Below are 15,882 nucleotides of genomic sequence, written 5' to 3'. Positions count from 1 at the left end.
TCTCGACTGGTTTATTCAGTTTACAAAAGACAAAGGATGAGGGCAGAAATTACAGCCATCTTCAAGTAAGGATTGCTGCAAAAATAGATAATTAAATTTTCCTGTGACCAAACGGAAGACAAGTAGTAAGAGATTTACAACAGGGCAAGGGAGAGTTAATTAGATTTAGGAAATAGCTCCAACTTTCCAGCTGCTGCAAGAGCAGCAAAGAACTGGAGTGAACTGCTTGAGGAGCTCATGACACTCCTCACCTTGGAAGTTTTAAATCAGAGTAAACATTTGCCTCCTTGTGAGAGGGGGCTGAAATAGGTGCTCTCTATAAGCCCCTTCCACATCACTTCCATGGCTCTGTATTTCCAGATGCAGCTCAGGGCCCAGTGTGGCACCAACCTGCTTTGGAAACCCACTACACCACTTGCATAGTTTTTAGAAATCATTTCTGGCCACTATCAAAAAGAACAACCAGTAGCCAAGTACAAGGTTCTGTGGCAAATTTCATAGGAGACAAAAGGTTTTAAAGGTGAGGAACAAAAGTAATAAATTTGCTCAGACTCAGACAAGGCTGGGTGTTCCAAACCAGTATGGCTTCAGTTATGGAGCAGGTCTGATTTAAACTGATTCTGTAGGACTAGGAAATACAGTTACCTACTCCCTGCTCAGCATTTGCCTACAGTGTAAGCATGGACTTGCTGAGAAAGCACAGTTATGTGCTAAGACTGGTGGTAGTGAACAGGATAAATGAGCCACTGGAAACTGGGCCTGGACCTATTTTCAAGGTGACCTGTAATGTTACAAACCAGCTGTCCAAGTCTGTTCCAGCCTGTAGTGAGGTTAAAAACCTAAATTACTTCTGGCACAGACAGCTGGATTTCCACCCACCCCCCATCATCAAGCTCTCACTGCATTTGTGGAAGACTGGTTAAGGAGATGGAGAGAGGTTGAAAGTAACAACATATATATACAGATGTATGTAATATATATCATATATATGGATACTGGAAGAAGGAGATTAAATCATATCATTTGTCCTTAAAGGTTCCTCTGTCCCCTAATTATATACATTTACTTCTTTCATCAATAAACTCACCCAGGCTATCAATGTATCAGAGCACACACTGGTTTTATATAAATTCTTTTTACCAAAACAAGTAGTTTGGTAAAAATTAATTGTCCTTTAGCATTTAGTTAAAGCATGGCTGATAACTTACTACACATAAGGAAGATCAGTGAAAGTCATATAACAAATGCTAGAACTGAACTCAGTCCAATATAAAATGGCCAGAATAAAAATATTCATATAAATAGTCCTATGTACACTTTGGTTGCCAACTCTGGGGTTGACAACACTACAAGAAGCTGTAACCTGACTGGCAGTGCAGGTCACCTGTCCAAGGAAAAAAAGAAGTAAAAGTAAATCAGAAAGCACCAAAATTAGTTAATGATCAGAATTATGGCAATGATAAGAATTATGTTGCTTTTCTTTAAGCTGGAGAAGAGAATTTCAGCATGTGGCTCGTCAGCCACACAGGCAACGGTGTCTTGTGTTCCAGCAGCAAGAAACCAGTCCCCAGCCTGCTGCAGGCTCTGGCCAGCACCACCTCTGTGCCGGGGACACCTCTGTATGCTGGCCTGGCGCCGCCACCCTGAGAGTAACACCTGATCTGTAGCACACAAGGGAGCAGGGACATTTGATTCCAACACGCAGAGGAAAAAGACAAATCAGTAAGAGCCATAACTGAGAAAAGGACAGCCTAGAAGAGAGGCAGCTGCAGGAGCTGCGAGGAGTAGACGGGGTAGCCCAGGGGCGGGTCGGCCGCCTGCACGGTCAGGTTGCGCAGCAGGGCCGGGTGTGCCTGGATGCTGTAGCGCTCCTCGTCATCGTTGGTGGCATAGAGCAGCTCCCAGGACAGGTTGGCCCACTGGCCTCGCACGGCTTCAGCATTGAGCTTTCCCACCTGGACTAGCAACTCCTGCAGAGTGAGGACTCGCCCCGTGTAAATTCCCTACAAGAACACACAGATCAGGATGTCCAGTATGTTGTCAAAGAAGAAACAAGAGCATTTTGGTTACAAAGCACTGAGTGAAGCTTTGGGACTGCACTCTATCAACACTTAAAACACAGCAAAGTATAAACCAGTCCCCTCAGTTCAATTCCTCCACTGGAATATAATCAGGAAATACTGCTGCATCTGAAGAACAGCGCAGTGGGGTTTTCAACAACAGTGGTGCCAGTTCCTCTTTAGTACAAACCAAACTTGCAGAGCCTTCATGTTTTAGAACATAATCACAAGGGGGGAAAAAAGAACAGTGAAAAAGAAACCCAAACTCAGACCTAGTAATTTTTCTCCTTACCATGCTTGGGTCATGCCCCAGTGAGAACAGGTATGGCTTTTCCTGCAGAACTGCTTGCTGCCACTCCAGGTCTGACACCAGCCCGATGTACCAATCGCTCTCGTATTCCTCCAGGTAATTCACCAGCTCTTTGAAGTTCTCCACTGGGCCCAGGCTGGCTTTGTCCAGCATAAGTTTAAAGGTGTATCTGAAAGGTGCAGAACATCACACAGTCAGTTGTGTGGCAAAGACAGGAGGGAGAAAGGCTCTTCAGGCCACACAGGGTGGAGAGGCTCCACCAACTCTGTCAGTCACTGCTTGCCAGCTGAGTCACTGCCAGTCAGTCTGGGTGTGCTTTTAGCTCACCCACATGTAAAACACATCAGCTTAAACACCACTCATTCACCTCCAACACTTCCCCACTGCCTGATAATGGATGGTGCCAAATATCTAAATCCAGCACAACTGTTGAGATCTGGGGACAATGAAAATAGGTTGTTTTTCCCCAGTTAACACAGCACATTGGAGGCAGCTGCTGTGGAGAAGAAAGAAGAACCTCTCTACCACAGGCTTCACTGCCTGGAGTCATGGGCAGTATTTATGTAGGAAAAACCTCCAAATAAATTTAAACTATATGGGTTTAACAAAACATTACTGAAGTGACACTTCTCTATATAAATTTCTAATCTCAGGAAATGGTATTCTTTTACCTGAATGCTTTTAATGCCAGCTGGAAGAGCTCTGGTTTGCCTGTTAGCCAGTCCAAGCCAGCAGACCAGGGAATGCCACCAGTGTATGCCCTGAAGACGTGGCGAGGGGCAGGCACGGCGTTATCCAGGCCAAACAGACCAAAGAAACACGACAGCACCCCGTGGATGTACAGGTCTTTCAGAGCTTTATCTTTCATAAGGTCCGTGAGTAAATTGGAAGGCTTCTCCTTCAGATGAAAAAAGTCCAGTTGGCTCAAAACAAAGTGGTACCATTCCTCTGGAAACCTCTGCCTCATTTCACTGACTTTGGAAGAAGGCACTGGCGCTGTTCTCCATTCTTCAGGGATGCTCAGCAGCTCTGAGTAAGAGCAACTGAATTCTACACGAGGTAAAACTTCTGGCTGTTTCCCTTTGTCAACAGCAGGCAGCCCAAGCACCACAGCCCTGTTTAATTTATCTTCTGGTGACATTTCTTGTAGGAAATCTTGGCTCTGTGTTTCTATAGACCCTGGAATAGACAGGTGCACTTTTGGTGTCAGTCCCAACTGCCCGGGCTCTTTTCTGTCTCTTGTTCTGCTACTGGGTTCAAAATCAAAAGTGTCACTATCATCAGTCCAGTCCTCCACTGTATCAACACTAAAGCTGTCTTCTTTCCTCAGAGCTCTGGTTCCTTTCACTGCACCACTATGCTGATTTTCTGGAAACGATCCTTGTTTGCTCTTGTTGGCACTGCCTGGGCTTTCCCACGTCTTGGATTTTTTGTAACAATACTGGACAAGCATCCATACAAGCACTTTAACAAAATCATCTTTCAGGTGCTTTAAATTCTCATGGGAATCAATTATTCCAGATAACACATTCCTGGCATCAGAATACAGCCGCACAGGAACAACAGTACAGGGAGTGAGGATGTGTCCAAAATGGGGATTGGGAGACAGAATCCTTGTGTGCTCCTGATGTTCAAAGGCCATTTCAAAAATTTCATCCACTCTGTGAGCTTCAGCAGCATGGCAGGATGTTTCCTGCAGTTCCAGCCCCTAAAGCACACATGAAAACAGCTGCCTGTTTGTCTTCATCAGGACGTAACTTCAAATGCTAGCAAGCTGTTTGCTTGCAACAGAATTATTCTGAACAAAATGATTGTCAGTATTTCCACAACTGAATCTACAAATCTATCTAGAGATAACAGCAATAACAAAGCACTCACTGCAATATTAGGCACAGATCAATGTCTTAAATAAATCTTTGCCTGATGCAGATCTTATTAGCCAGCTTATTAAAGATATTCCGTCAGAAGCTAAATGATAAAAAATTTCACATCTGCTACTCATGTAAATTGCAAGACTAATTAGTACAACACTCATCTTAGAAAATTAAATGGAAATCAGTTACACTGCTGAAATGTTACACAGCAAAATGTTTGCACTATTTCCAAACATCAACATCTCAGTGCTCAGCATGCAATTACCTTAATGTTAACACCACAGTATGTGAAGCCTTTTTCCAGCACCAATATCCACATCAGCCTGTCCTGAAAGCGGCACAAGTAATGTGACCCAGGCAGAGAGAGACCTAGGCAAGGAAAAAAACAAACAAAAACTACATATTACCTTTTCTACATGCCAATGAAAGGATTCAACAGCAAACACAAAATATTTCTGCATTGGCATCACAATCAGTTAACACTGGCTAACTAGCACCTTAGAATCTTGAAAAAAATGGCTGAAATTGCAGCTTTGAAAAAGCTGTGGAAAACTGGAAAACCTCACACAACTGCAGGACTACATTATTCACACCAGACCAGGGTTAAACAACTCCACCCTCAATTCCCTTTGCAGAGATGACTTTCATGATTAAAGATCATTTTTGGCTGCATTTCCAACCACATAGTTCCCACTGGAGTGTTCTCTGGAGACCTAAAGTTGTTCTTACTGAGAATATATTAAATAATCATGATATAGCAAAGGAGTTTCCTAATGGCCCAATTTGCTGTGGAGTAGGAAGTTTATTTGTTATCAGAGAAATAAAAATATAACTGAACTGAAATTTGAAAATCAGGTCCTGAACAACAGCAAATTAGTACTCAAAAAAAAAAACCCAAAAAAAAACCAAAAAAAAAACCCAAAAAACCAAAACCCCAAACTTTTTTTTTTAACCTATGTCATAAAAAGAGCAGTGCCAAATTTCTTAAGAACTGATAGTTATACTGTGTTTGAACTATAGCTGAATGTCAATCCTCATACCACAATGGTTCTATTCTTAAGCATGACGTTTGCTGCCAGTTTATGACCTGCTTCTGCTGTCACTCATGTCTGGTGACCACTCACTTGCAGAGCATTTTAGATTTAAAATGTTGTAAGGTGAAATCAGTGAAACCAACCATTAAGCTGTAGTTAAAATTTAAGTAACCTTTTCTATCCCACTGAGCTAATGAAGTGCATTTTCTTGCTAACATTTTGCAAAGACTTTAATTCCTTTCTTGCTAGCTGTTAAAGCTACTAAAACTTCTTTACACAGAACAAACTATGGGTTTAAATTAGTGACTCACAAAGTGTGCATCGCTTCCTTTTGAACTCATCTGAGAACACCACAGTTTTTCTTGCTTCAAGACATTCATTCACAGATTTTCCCATTAAAGAAGAGACTTTTTACCCCTCAAGACTAGTGTTTTAAATTATTTATTCTAAGGCATACATGCCACCACAGTCATGATGGAAATGAGGAAAAAAACCCTATTATATATAATATGTATATCTATAATATAAATAGATAACATATATATGTATGACAGATAGCTATATATTATAATAATATAATAAATATGTCTATTGTAAATATAAAACATAATAGACTAATGCAGTAGACAAACTGAAGTATCCTTCTTTAGAGAAAAAAAGACTTCCTGGTTTTATTGAGTACCTCTCTCTAACCAGTGAGGAAAGTGCAGCACATATTTCCTAGTAAAGCACCTTGATATATTCTTCAGAAAAGCATTATTAAGGTTAACTTCCACTGCCTTCAAATATTGGGCCACTTTTTCCAGACATAAGCCATTTTCTAAGAGACTTATGTAAATATTTGCCTCTTCTCCAAGGGCTACAATCTTTTGATTATTTAGGTTACACAAAGGCTGTTTCTCAAGAAAATGACCCTGCAATTTTAAAACAGTTACTCTGTCTCCAGCTGGGAAAAAGACTGGGCACTTCTTCACCTCTGTGTCTGTAGTTCTGTGAAAACCCCATCACGATGCCTTTCACAGGCTGTAAATCCACAAGTACTGCTACAATCCTACCCCAACTGCCTGCACAAGACATGGCATTAAATCTTATCAATGGGTTTGTTCTCAGCTGTTTACTGCTACTTAGGCTACATCATGTATTTCACAAACCTCTGTAACCAATTAACACAGCTAAATTAGCAAAGTCACCTTCTGGATGCTGAGTAATGGGATTGATGCAGAGACAGACTGACCTACAGAGAGCAGTCTGACACACACCGTTCTCTATGCTGTCTGGCTAAAGAACCCAATTTACTGCCTCCAGTTAGGTGGGATCAATGCATTCCATCATTTTTATTCACAGAAAGATTAGGATTGATACTGTTTCATCACCATTTAGGCTCTCCTTAAAGGTAACAAAAGAGTTGTTTTTTTACAGGATTGTAACAAGTAGACATTGTAGAATCATTAGCTGGAAAAGATCTCCCAGATCATCAAGCCTAGCCTTTCACTGAATACCACCATGTCCATGAAACTGTATCACAAACTGCTACATCTACTTGTTTCTTGAATGCTCTCAGGGATGGCGACTCCACCACTTGCCTAGGGAGCCTGTTCCAATGCTTAATCATTTGTCCAGTGATGAAATTTTTCCCAATATCCAACCTCAACCTCCCCTGCTGCAACTTGTAGCTGTTCCCCTTTCTCCTACTGTTGGTTGTACAAGAAGGATAAAAGTAACCACTTTGTCCTGAGCAATCTCTGACTATCAGATTTAACCCGTGCTATGAAACATGGTTTAGAACCATGGATTCTCCTCCCTTCTGAGGGATCTCATCCCAAGGAGTTTAGGGCATTGGGAGGATCTGATCCCAAGGATTTTGGGGCATTGGGAGGGATCCGATCCCAAGGGGTTTGGGGCCTTGGGAGGGATCTGATCCCAAGGGGTTTAGGGTGCTGGGATGGATCTGATCCCAAGGGGTTTAGGGTGGAAAACCACATTTCCTGAAACATTTAGCTGCACTATTTCAGAGTGCTGCCAGTACGTACCCAGGCCGCCGGCTGCCAGCGCGGACTGCAGCGCTGCGGCCAGGCCGGGCACGAGCTGCCGGTAGTAGACGGTGTCGGAGCAGACGCAGGCGGTGCCGCCCGCGGGGCCCGGCCAGCTCCGCAGCGGCCGGGGGAAGCCCACCAGGAACACGGGCAGGGTGAAGAGCGGCAGCAGGGGCGAGGAAAGCAGCGCCGAGACGGCCACCAGGGCCAGCAGGACGGGGAAGAAGGCGACGTTGAGCGCGATCAGGGCGGCGCTGGATCTGCGGCGCTGCTTCTTCTCCGTCCACGAGGTCAGGAGGATGGCGATGGCGAAGTGCAGCTTGGAGAGGAACTGGAACAGCCGATCCCGCAGGAGACCGACCTGCGGCACACGGGCAGGGAGCACATGGTTTGTTGCCAGCAGCACGCTTGGCATAGCTACAGTAATTTTAAGAAAATGAAGCATGGCTATCATTGCTTGGTGTGAGAATATATCTTAGTACAGTTTTTAGCTTCTATCTATCTGCTGGGTCCTGTTGTAATTCTCCAACAGAAACAGAGACTTCAGATAATTATTATCTGCTTAATTCTACATTATGACTATTACCAGCAAGAGTTTGATTCCAGTATCAAGGCTCCTGTTCCACCAGAGGTCTGGATTAAACACCAACATTTGTGCTGCTGACACAACCACCATGTCTAGTAAGGCATTTTCTGTATTCTGCCAGACCTAAAATAGAGATATGTTAGAAATACATTAAAAAACATACCTATTTATCTCTGCTTTCATGACCTAGAATATTTCTTCCAGGTCACCTTGGTTCTCAAGTCATATAGAAGAGCATTTCTAAGGCTAACATATTTAAAATTCAAATTACCATCCTAAACATCCTTGTGAATCCAATGGAAACAGACACGGAATGCAGCTTTTGTAGTGAATGGTCAAGTGACAGGAATGCTATCATAGCAAATGGAGACACTGCAATTGAAATAAAAGAATCACTGATCTTTTTCCAAAAACATAACAAAAGTCAACAGAGGTAAGCAGTGTTATTGCAGGATGGAAATCCCAGCACAAAAAGAGAAACCTTCCCTTCATCATCACAAACTCCTCTTTGTATTACAGTCCCACGATATCAAACAATTTATTTGCACTTATGGCCCAGGACAACAAACATTTAATTGATGTTTAGCTCTTACTTGCTATTAGTTCTTTTGTCCTTTATTTGTTTCTCCAAGAGAATACTCAAATAAGTAAAAATAAACAAGGAATAGCAGTCATCAATCTACTTTCCCAAACTAATGCTTCTTTATGAAATGAAACAATTTAAATCAATTTTTATTTCCTCAAAGTAGATGCATTTGTCTCTAACCTACCAGAGAGGAGGCACTTCCCTTTACTAGCAACCAAATATTTAGTCAGCTTTAATTTTGTTTCCAAGTACATCTTTTCAAAAGTTGATACTGCAGCAGTAACTAAAATCCTTTAAAAGGCCCTGCTTTGTCAGCTGGGCTTTTAAAAGGCTCAATTTTTTAGGGTCACCCCTATAGAAGAAATAAATCAAATCACTTTCAAATATGCTGGACCAGTAACTTCGACCTCAATACACAATTTAACAAGACATCAACAAGTATTTCCAGCCACTTGGTTTCCCTTTGTTCATTCACAGAATCTTGAACATACAGCAATTCTAGAGTTTCAATCTCCCTACAAGCATCATCTAACAAACAACAGACAGTGGTGTATTCCTACCTAGTGTTAGTAAAATCCTCCTGACAACACCAACTTTCATTAGCCTTCTTTGCTTCTCCATGAACACAGCCACAGTCCTGACATCCTTTGGGTAAAAGGGGTTTCGGAAGACTCCAAACAAGTACACTCTCTGAATCTCTCTAAGAATCCACATAATTACAAGTAATAGGATCAGAATGTAACTTGCTATGGCCTGGGGACTGCCTTGGGAAAATGATGAGGAGCCTGCAAATTGATGCAGCAGGCTCGCTTCTGTGAGAGCAAATGTCAACACAGTCACATAGAAAATGAATTCCCTCCACCCAAATTGTATTCTAAGACCTCTGTGAGCATTTTTAGATTTGCTGGAGGCTAAATGGCTGATCATGGTGTGTTTGAAGGCAAACCCAATCTCACTTAGGTTAAGACTCAGTATGAACCCAAATCCAGTCATGAAGAGGATCACACCGAGGGGGCTGGGAATGAAATACGATGCTATTGCTGTTCCAGCAGAAATGAGAAACATTACTAACAACCTGTGAAGGAGAAAATAAAGAAGATTTGCTTGAAAAGAAAAAGGTTAAAAACAATACTGATATATTTTACAACTGTATAAACATTTACTTTGTGTTACTTGACATAGGTGAACCTCCTAGTCCAAACTCCAAGAGTTGTTCCATTCCCCAGAGAAAAAGTGCATCAAGCGGGGGCAGAATTCCCAATGCCCACAAGAATGGCAGAAAAAGAAAGAGGATGTGCAAAATCTGGTTTGTCTGTTCTAGAATGGGTGCGTTGACAGCAAACCTGGATAAAAGAAGAAATGCATTTGACTTCTGTGAAGGGAAAAATAACTTCCATGTGGGAAGACTTCCTGTTTAATTACTACAGCAAATCCCAAAGTAAAAACCTTACACATTCAACCTATAAAACCTAATGAGTATCTTTTAAAGGGAAAAATAAGGACATATATTTATGCTTGGGAAAGTAACACATTAATTAGAACACAGACTAAATTTTAATTTAAAAGATTTGAAGCCTTCAGATGAATACAGTGATTCAATTATCCTGATTATTTTTGTTACTGTTGTGATAATACACTGAAAAAAACACTTGTGCAAAAAAGAAAGGTCCACAGGTTCCAAGGCCTCAACTGTTTAACAAAAAATTGTAAAGTATTTTTTTCAGAAACACAAAAGCAAAATTTTGTGCAATTTCAAGGCCCAATATTTAAGCTTTAAGAAGAAGAACTGGCATGTTGCCTGTACACCTACAGATATTATAGCATATTCCTAAAGAGAGTTTTTTGTTCACAAATGTGTCAAAATCTTCCTGCAAAAACACAAAGATCAGCATTAGAAATTTGCATGAATTCTAGCCCATATGTAGTTTACCAGCTAAAGGTAGACTGCCAAGTTGTTTGGTTTCTCTCTCCTTTTTAATAAGTAAGCAAGTCTCAGAGTAATTTCATCAGGAATTTCAACAATGTCTTAATCTTCTCCTCAGGAAATTGAATAGAAGAATTTGGAGTCCAAGACCACATGTATAATTCTCATACCTCACCTGAAGTGGCAATTAGGATAAATCATTAACAAAGACAACTCCCAGTGCAAAACAAGCAAATTCAAACCTGCTCTTTTTAAATGTATCCAAAGCAACCACCCATAAAATATGTACATGTGACAAAGTGCTATAAATATCACCTGATAGGGAGAAAGAATGCAGAGTAAATCTAAAAGCATCTTGTTTTAGGAGCCTGATACTACGAATACTTCAGCTAAGACACTCATCTGAAAAACAGAAATGTGACTCTCCTAATTTGTAGATTGACATAGCTCTTTCATATTGGAAAAACATTTAAAAATCCAAGTTCAAAATCTGTATCACAAAGCCACAGCAATATTCCCATTTGCTTATCCATTCATTAAAACCAAATTCAGAGTTTTTTTTTTTTTTTCTTTTGTTTTTCCCTGTTGTATAAAAGCCTCTGCTATCACTTTACAGAGCTTAAATTAGAAAGTATTCCAGGATGAAATCTGGACATAAATCCAGTAATCCTGAAGCTTGCAGTGTTTAGATTTGTGATTCCAGGTCAGGAACATGTATTTTTAAACCCATCCTCTAAAAGGACATAAATGCAAATGCTCCAATACAAAAATATGAAAAATGGCATGGTAGAAGATAGTTTCACCTATCTCTTACAAACTGCTCTTCCTAGTTTACTTGGAATGCTATAAAAATTTAAGAGCCTAAAAATAAATAAATATTTAATAAATAAATAAATAAATAAATAAAATACACAGCATAGAACCTCAATTTTTATCATATATGCACCAATCTTCTTCCTTTGAAGTTACTACAGTTGACTAGAATCTCAAAATAAATTTTCCTCAGAAGAATAATTTAACCTTTCCCATCAAAAATACACGGACTGCCCATCACTTTAAGTGGCTAAATGCATTATTACATTTACCTGTGTGCAAGATCCACTGCAATAAAGACAAAAATGTAGAAAGGTCTCATCAGAGCAGTGATTTCATATGTATCCAGTGCTTGGAAAGTGGCTGTTTCGGTGGCTGTGTTTATGATTAATGAATACTCTCCTATACATATGGTCACCCATCCAAACACAAAGATCACAACAGTTCCTCCAATGTTGCTATATAACAAGGTTATTCTGTTTGGCAGCAAATACCAAGTTCCCAGCCCACACAACACCCCTGCCAGAAGGGAATGGAATACAGTGTTGATTATGTACTTCTTGCCAGGAATAATAAATTTTACTGTCTCTGAATCTACACAGCTGGAAAATTCAAACTCATCTTCATCTGTCAGGGTATTCTGAATTTGCATTCTTTCTACTGTCACTGTTTTCTGCTTTGCATAGAGGTTTGTCATCTGAAGAGCAAGTGCAGTAACAAACATGAGTCCTCCCGACAGCGCCGCGGCGCAGAAGTCCTTCATCACTCCCAGCTGGTACAGGAGTGTTCCCACTCCTCCCCAAAGCCATGGTGTCAGGAAAAGGATGATCTGGTTCACGTAGATGTAAGGAGGGGCACAGTAGCCTAATCTGAACCGGGGCCCTCCCAGCACAGTCTGAGGGAAGCGCTTCAAGAAGAACTCCTGTTTGTAGTCATTGAGCAGGGGTACATCTGGCCCCATCCTCGTGGCTCAGGAATGCTGGCTGGGGATCATCTCTCCTGTAGGAGAACAGGAAGGAATACATGGACACATTACTGATTCTGGAACTCAGAACCCAGGGAATTCTTGTGTCTTCTTTTTATTTACCAAGCTACAGTGGAATTCTGACATGTTGCTGTTAGAATTTCCCAGAATACAGCTAATAAGCAAACATCTATTTTAAAATGTAAACTCATTCTTTCATCTGAGGGCTGCAAACAAAAATATATAACCTGTTTTTGGGAGATGACAAAACCAACCCATCTCCCCAGCAGAATACCTTCCTAAAACTGACATTCTTCCCACTCAATCTGATTCCAATCACACTTTGCCAATTTCAAATCCTGTTAAGGAGCTCTGTATACAGAGTCTGTGATTCCAGTGAACAGTCACACAAGTGCAGGGACTCAGGCACACAAAGGTCCCTGTAAAAAAATCAAAGCTTTATACAATAAAGCTTTTTCAACATAAATATACTAAAGAATGTAAGGAGAAGTGTTACAAATTATTTTTCACATCAGCATTGTTACCATCCTCCCTACATAGCCCATTTGCAGGACAGGATCTCGCTGTAATGTAAAATAAGCAGTTCACTTTCTGCTTCCTAAAGCATATAAAATAAAAAAAAAAAACAAACACAGTACTTGTGAGTTGTTGCAGAATTAGCATATATTCCTCTTGGTGCCAATGGAAAAAGCTGAAAGAAAGGAAAAAAAGATACCTGTAGACATTTACAATGACCCATCAAACAGAAATAGGTTTGAATACTCATTTAGAGAGGATCAGGCAATGTAGAAACAATGAATGTAAGGTGATAACAATGATATTCAAATGTAATTCTATGAATGACAGGCAGAAGTACTCAAGCTAGGAAATAGGGTGAAAAAAAGCACAAAAAAAGCAGTGTCAATGTCATTAATAATAACTCTAAAAAAGAGATGGAGTGCATTAGGAGATGTGCAAGGACAGAAATTCTGACTGACTTTCTTCCACTGGAGCTGTACAATCTGATGAATACCCATTGCCATCACTGGTGAGACATTAAAAATTAAACATCTGGCTGCCATAGAGTCCTCAAACTACTGCGATCCCTTTTTCCTACAATACCAAACATTTCTGAGCCCTTCTGAGAACAATTCAGCCCATTTATTTAAACAGGTATCAGTCACTCGACCGTTGGTAGATGCTGATCACTGGGGAATGATTGGAAACAGTGCAAATGAGATTTTATGCATTATCATGACTGAAATTTACATTCTACATCCACTAAGTCAATATGCTCCATCATGGAAAGCAGGACCCCAGAGGCTCTGCAAGTACTCTTTATGTAGGTTGTCGATTTTTCGGGTTTTTTTCAATAAAATATTGAAAACACAGGTTTTTTTGGTCCTACTATTTTAAGCAGCTGAAAGTTTCTTAAACATAAGGAGAAGGCAGCAGTCAGTCCTACTGGAACTAATGGAAAAGACACATGTTGACAATGGAAAGGGGAATTCATCCCAGTCAGCTCAGGAATTTGAAAGTGTAACAGCGACACACCCAACTAAAAACAAATTTCAAACGTAATTATAAAATATCACAACTGAATCAATCTTCTTTAGCAAAATAAGCACTGTTTAGAGGGTACACGGGCGTGGAGCTTAAGTTGCTGGGATAGTTACATGCAGTAGAAGATTTATAGGCATGGAAATGACAGAAGCTGAGTTTAAAAAGAAAACATAGAACCAATAGGTGCAGTTTTCCTTGAAAAACAGTTTTTGGGCAGCTGTGTTTTCTGCTCTGAGAAGGGCTATTTTTGTTTCAAGTTCCAGTCTGCATTTGTGTTTGTCAGTTTATATTGCTAACCAAATGTTAACAAAACATTCCTCTTACAGTTTCTGTGTAAACAATAGGCATCTTTGTGTGAGACAGGAGAATCTACACACATAAACAATATAGTTCCACTTGGCTTTACTCCAAAACGAGCCATAAAAAGAGGTGAATTTATTTGCTGAAGCTCACTAACTATGGAAACTCTTCCCTCTGCTGCTCTCCTGGCTTCCAGCTACTCAGGTAGCACATCAAGACTTCAAAGAGGGACTCATCCATGTCTTATTCCTGTGCAAAGCCCTAGCAACAAGGCTCCACGCATTTGTGAGTGTTTACAGGACCTGGCTTCCATACACATTCCTGACATACAGGCCTGGCCCCACTTTGACAACTCGCCTGGATACCCAAACAACCCCTAACACAACAGTCTGTCATCACGGAGGGATCTGTGCCACATGGATACTATCACAGCAAGGATGGAAAAAGGGCTTTAACACCATGAAGTCACTTCACAAGTTTTCCCTGCAATAACCTTGTTATGCCTTTATTACAAAGGGAAAAAAAACAAACAAACGTTGCCACAAATTCAGGGAGGAATTCACAGGAAGGCACGAATTTTTGTCTAAATGAACACCATCCTTCACGCGGGCTGATGTTGGATCAGCTGAGTTTAGTTTGCTTTTATTTTTAGCAGATTACAGAGTATGGGTACAGCTGTCTGCCACCTAAGCAGCTGAAACATATACGGCTTAAAAATCCTTACCTCGGCGGTCTTACAGGTGTTTAAGGGTAGGGGTTACAAACCACCTGCTAACCAAGCTGGAGGAACAGGTGGGAGGTGAAGGGGAGGCTGTGGCATCCCCTGTCCCACCAAATCCAGATACACCCCGTGCCCACACACCGGGTTAAAGATTCCCTGGGCGAGCATCCATGGCTAAAGACCCCACTGTGCTGCAGGCCAGCTTCCAGCCAGGAGCCGGGCAGAACAGGCCGTGAGCCCCTGTTCAGCAGTGTTGATTCCATTCCCCAGGGGACACAGCATTTTAGGACAACACGCCCATGCAGTTACGGGATGAGCATCCCGGCATCACCTTTGGGAAGGGTCTCTGGCCGCCTCCTCCCGAGGCACCTCTGCCCCTGACCAGAGGGGCTCCCACCTGGGCCACCACGCTTCCCACCCACCCAGCTCCCCTCACCTCTTCTGCAGGCGCTAAATAAAAACACCCAGCACCAAGCGACTACAAAAAACACCTCTGCGGCCTCCGGAGGGGAAGGGCCGGGGGGCAAACCCGCGGCAAGGAGCCTCGGCGGGGATGGCACCTACCTGTGGCCCGGGCTCGGAGCGAGCAGGGGGCGGCAGGGCACGGGGCCGAGCCGGCGCCGGGAGAAGGAGGAGGAGGAGGAGGATGGCGGAGCGCTGCCGTTCTCTGCCCGCCCCTTTTTCCCGCCCCTCAGCCGCCGCCGCCATTTTGCCCGCCTGAGGCGGGCAGGGGCCGCGCAGCCTGCGGGAAATGGCTCCGGCGAGCCCCGGCGCCTCCTCGGCGGGGTCGGTACCGGAGCGCTGAGGGGCCGCGGTGCTCCCGCTCTCTCACGGCGGGCAGGGCCCCGCAGCAGCCCAGAGTGGATCCGGGTGGAAAAGACCTCTGGCATCATCGAGTCCAGCCCATGGCCGAGCACGCCGTGCCAGCCTGAGTGCACGGCCAGTCTTTAACACCTCCGGGGAGCGCGACTCCGCCGCTTCCCTGGCCAGCCCATTCCAATGTCTAATCTTCCTGTGAAAAATGCATATTTTATGATTGACTTTTCGCAAATGTTACAATGAATATATGTGTAATGTTGGAAAGTTATGCTGTATTAATTCTCTCAAGTAGTGT

General features: G+C 42.2%; 1 protein-coding gene across 4 annotated transcripts; it reads right to left on the bottom strand.

Moving 5' to 3' along the window:
- Positions 1–2: 2 nt before the first annotated feature.
- PCNX4 (pecanex 4) lies at positions 3–15,620 on the bottom strand. Of its 4 annotated transcripts, XM_053945937.1 has the most exons (12): positions 15,333–15,620; positions 12,844–12,896; positions 11,493–12,219; positions 9,647–9,826; positions 9,044–9,558; positions 8,169–8,269; positions 7,898–8,020; positions 7,309–7,672; positions 4,510–4,613; positions 3,042–4,078; positions 2,353–2,539; positions 3–2,003 (listed from the first exon to the last, which is right to left on the bottom strand). In XM_053945937.1, the coding sequence occupies exons 3-12, from the start codon at positions 12,179–12,181 to the stop codon at positions 1,752–1,754; spliced, it is 3,552 nt and encodes a 1,183-aa protein (XP_053801912.1). In that variant the 5' UTR covers positions 12,182–12,219; positions 12,844–12,896; positions 15,333–15,620; the 3' UTR covers positions 3–1,751. The 4 variants fall into 4 exon arrangements, with proteins under 4 accessions (XP_053801912.1, XP_053801914.1, XP_053801915.1 ...); XM_053945939.1 differs by lacking the exon at positions 9,647–9,826; XM_053945940.1 differs by lacking the exon at positions 9,647–9,826 and having other exon boundaries at positions 9,044–9,183.
- Between the last annotated feature and the right edge of the window lie 262 nt (positions 15,621–15,882).

This window comes from Vidua chalybeata, chromosome 6 (genome assembly GCF_026979565.1).
Source record: "Vidua chalybeata isolate OUT-0048 chromosome 6, bVidCha1 merged haplotype, whole genome shotgun sequence".
Lineage (NCBI taxonomy): Eukaryota > Metazoa > Chordata > Aves > Passeriformes > Viduidae > Vidua > Vidua chalybeata.
This window is presented reverse-complemented; position numbering and strand designations above follow the sequence as displayed.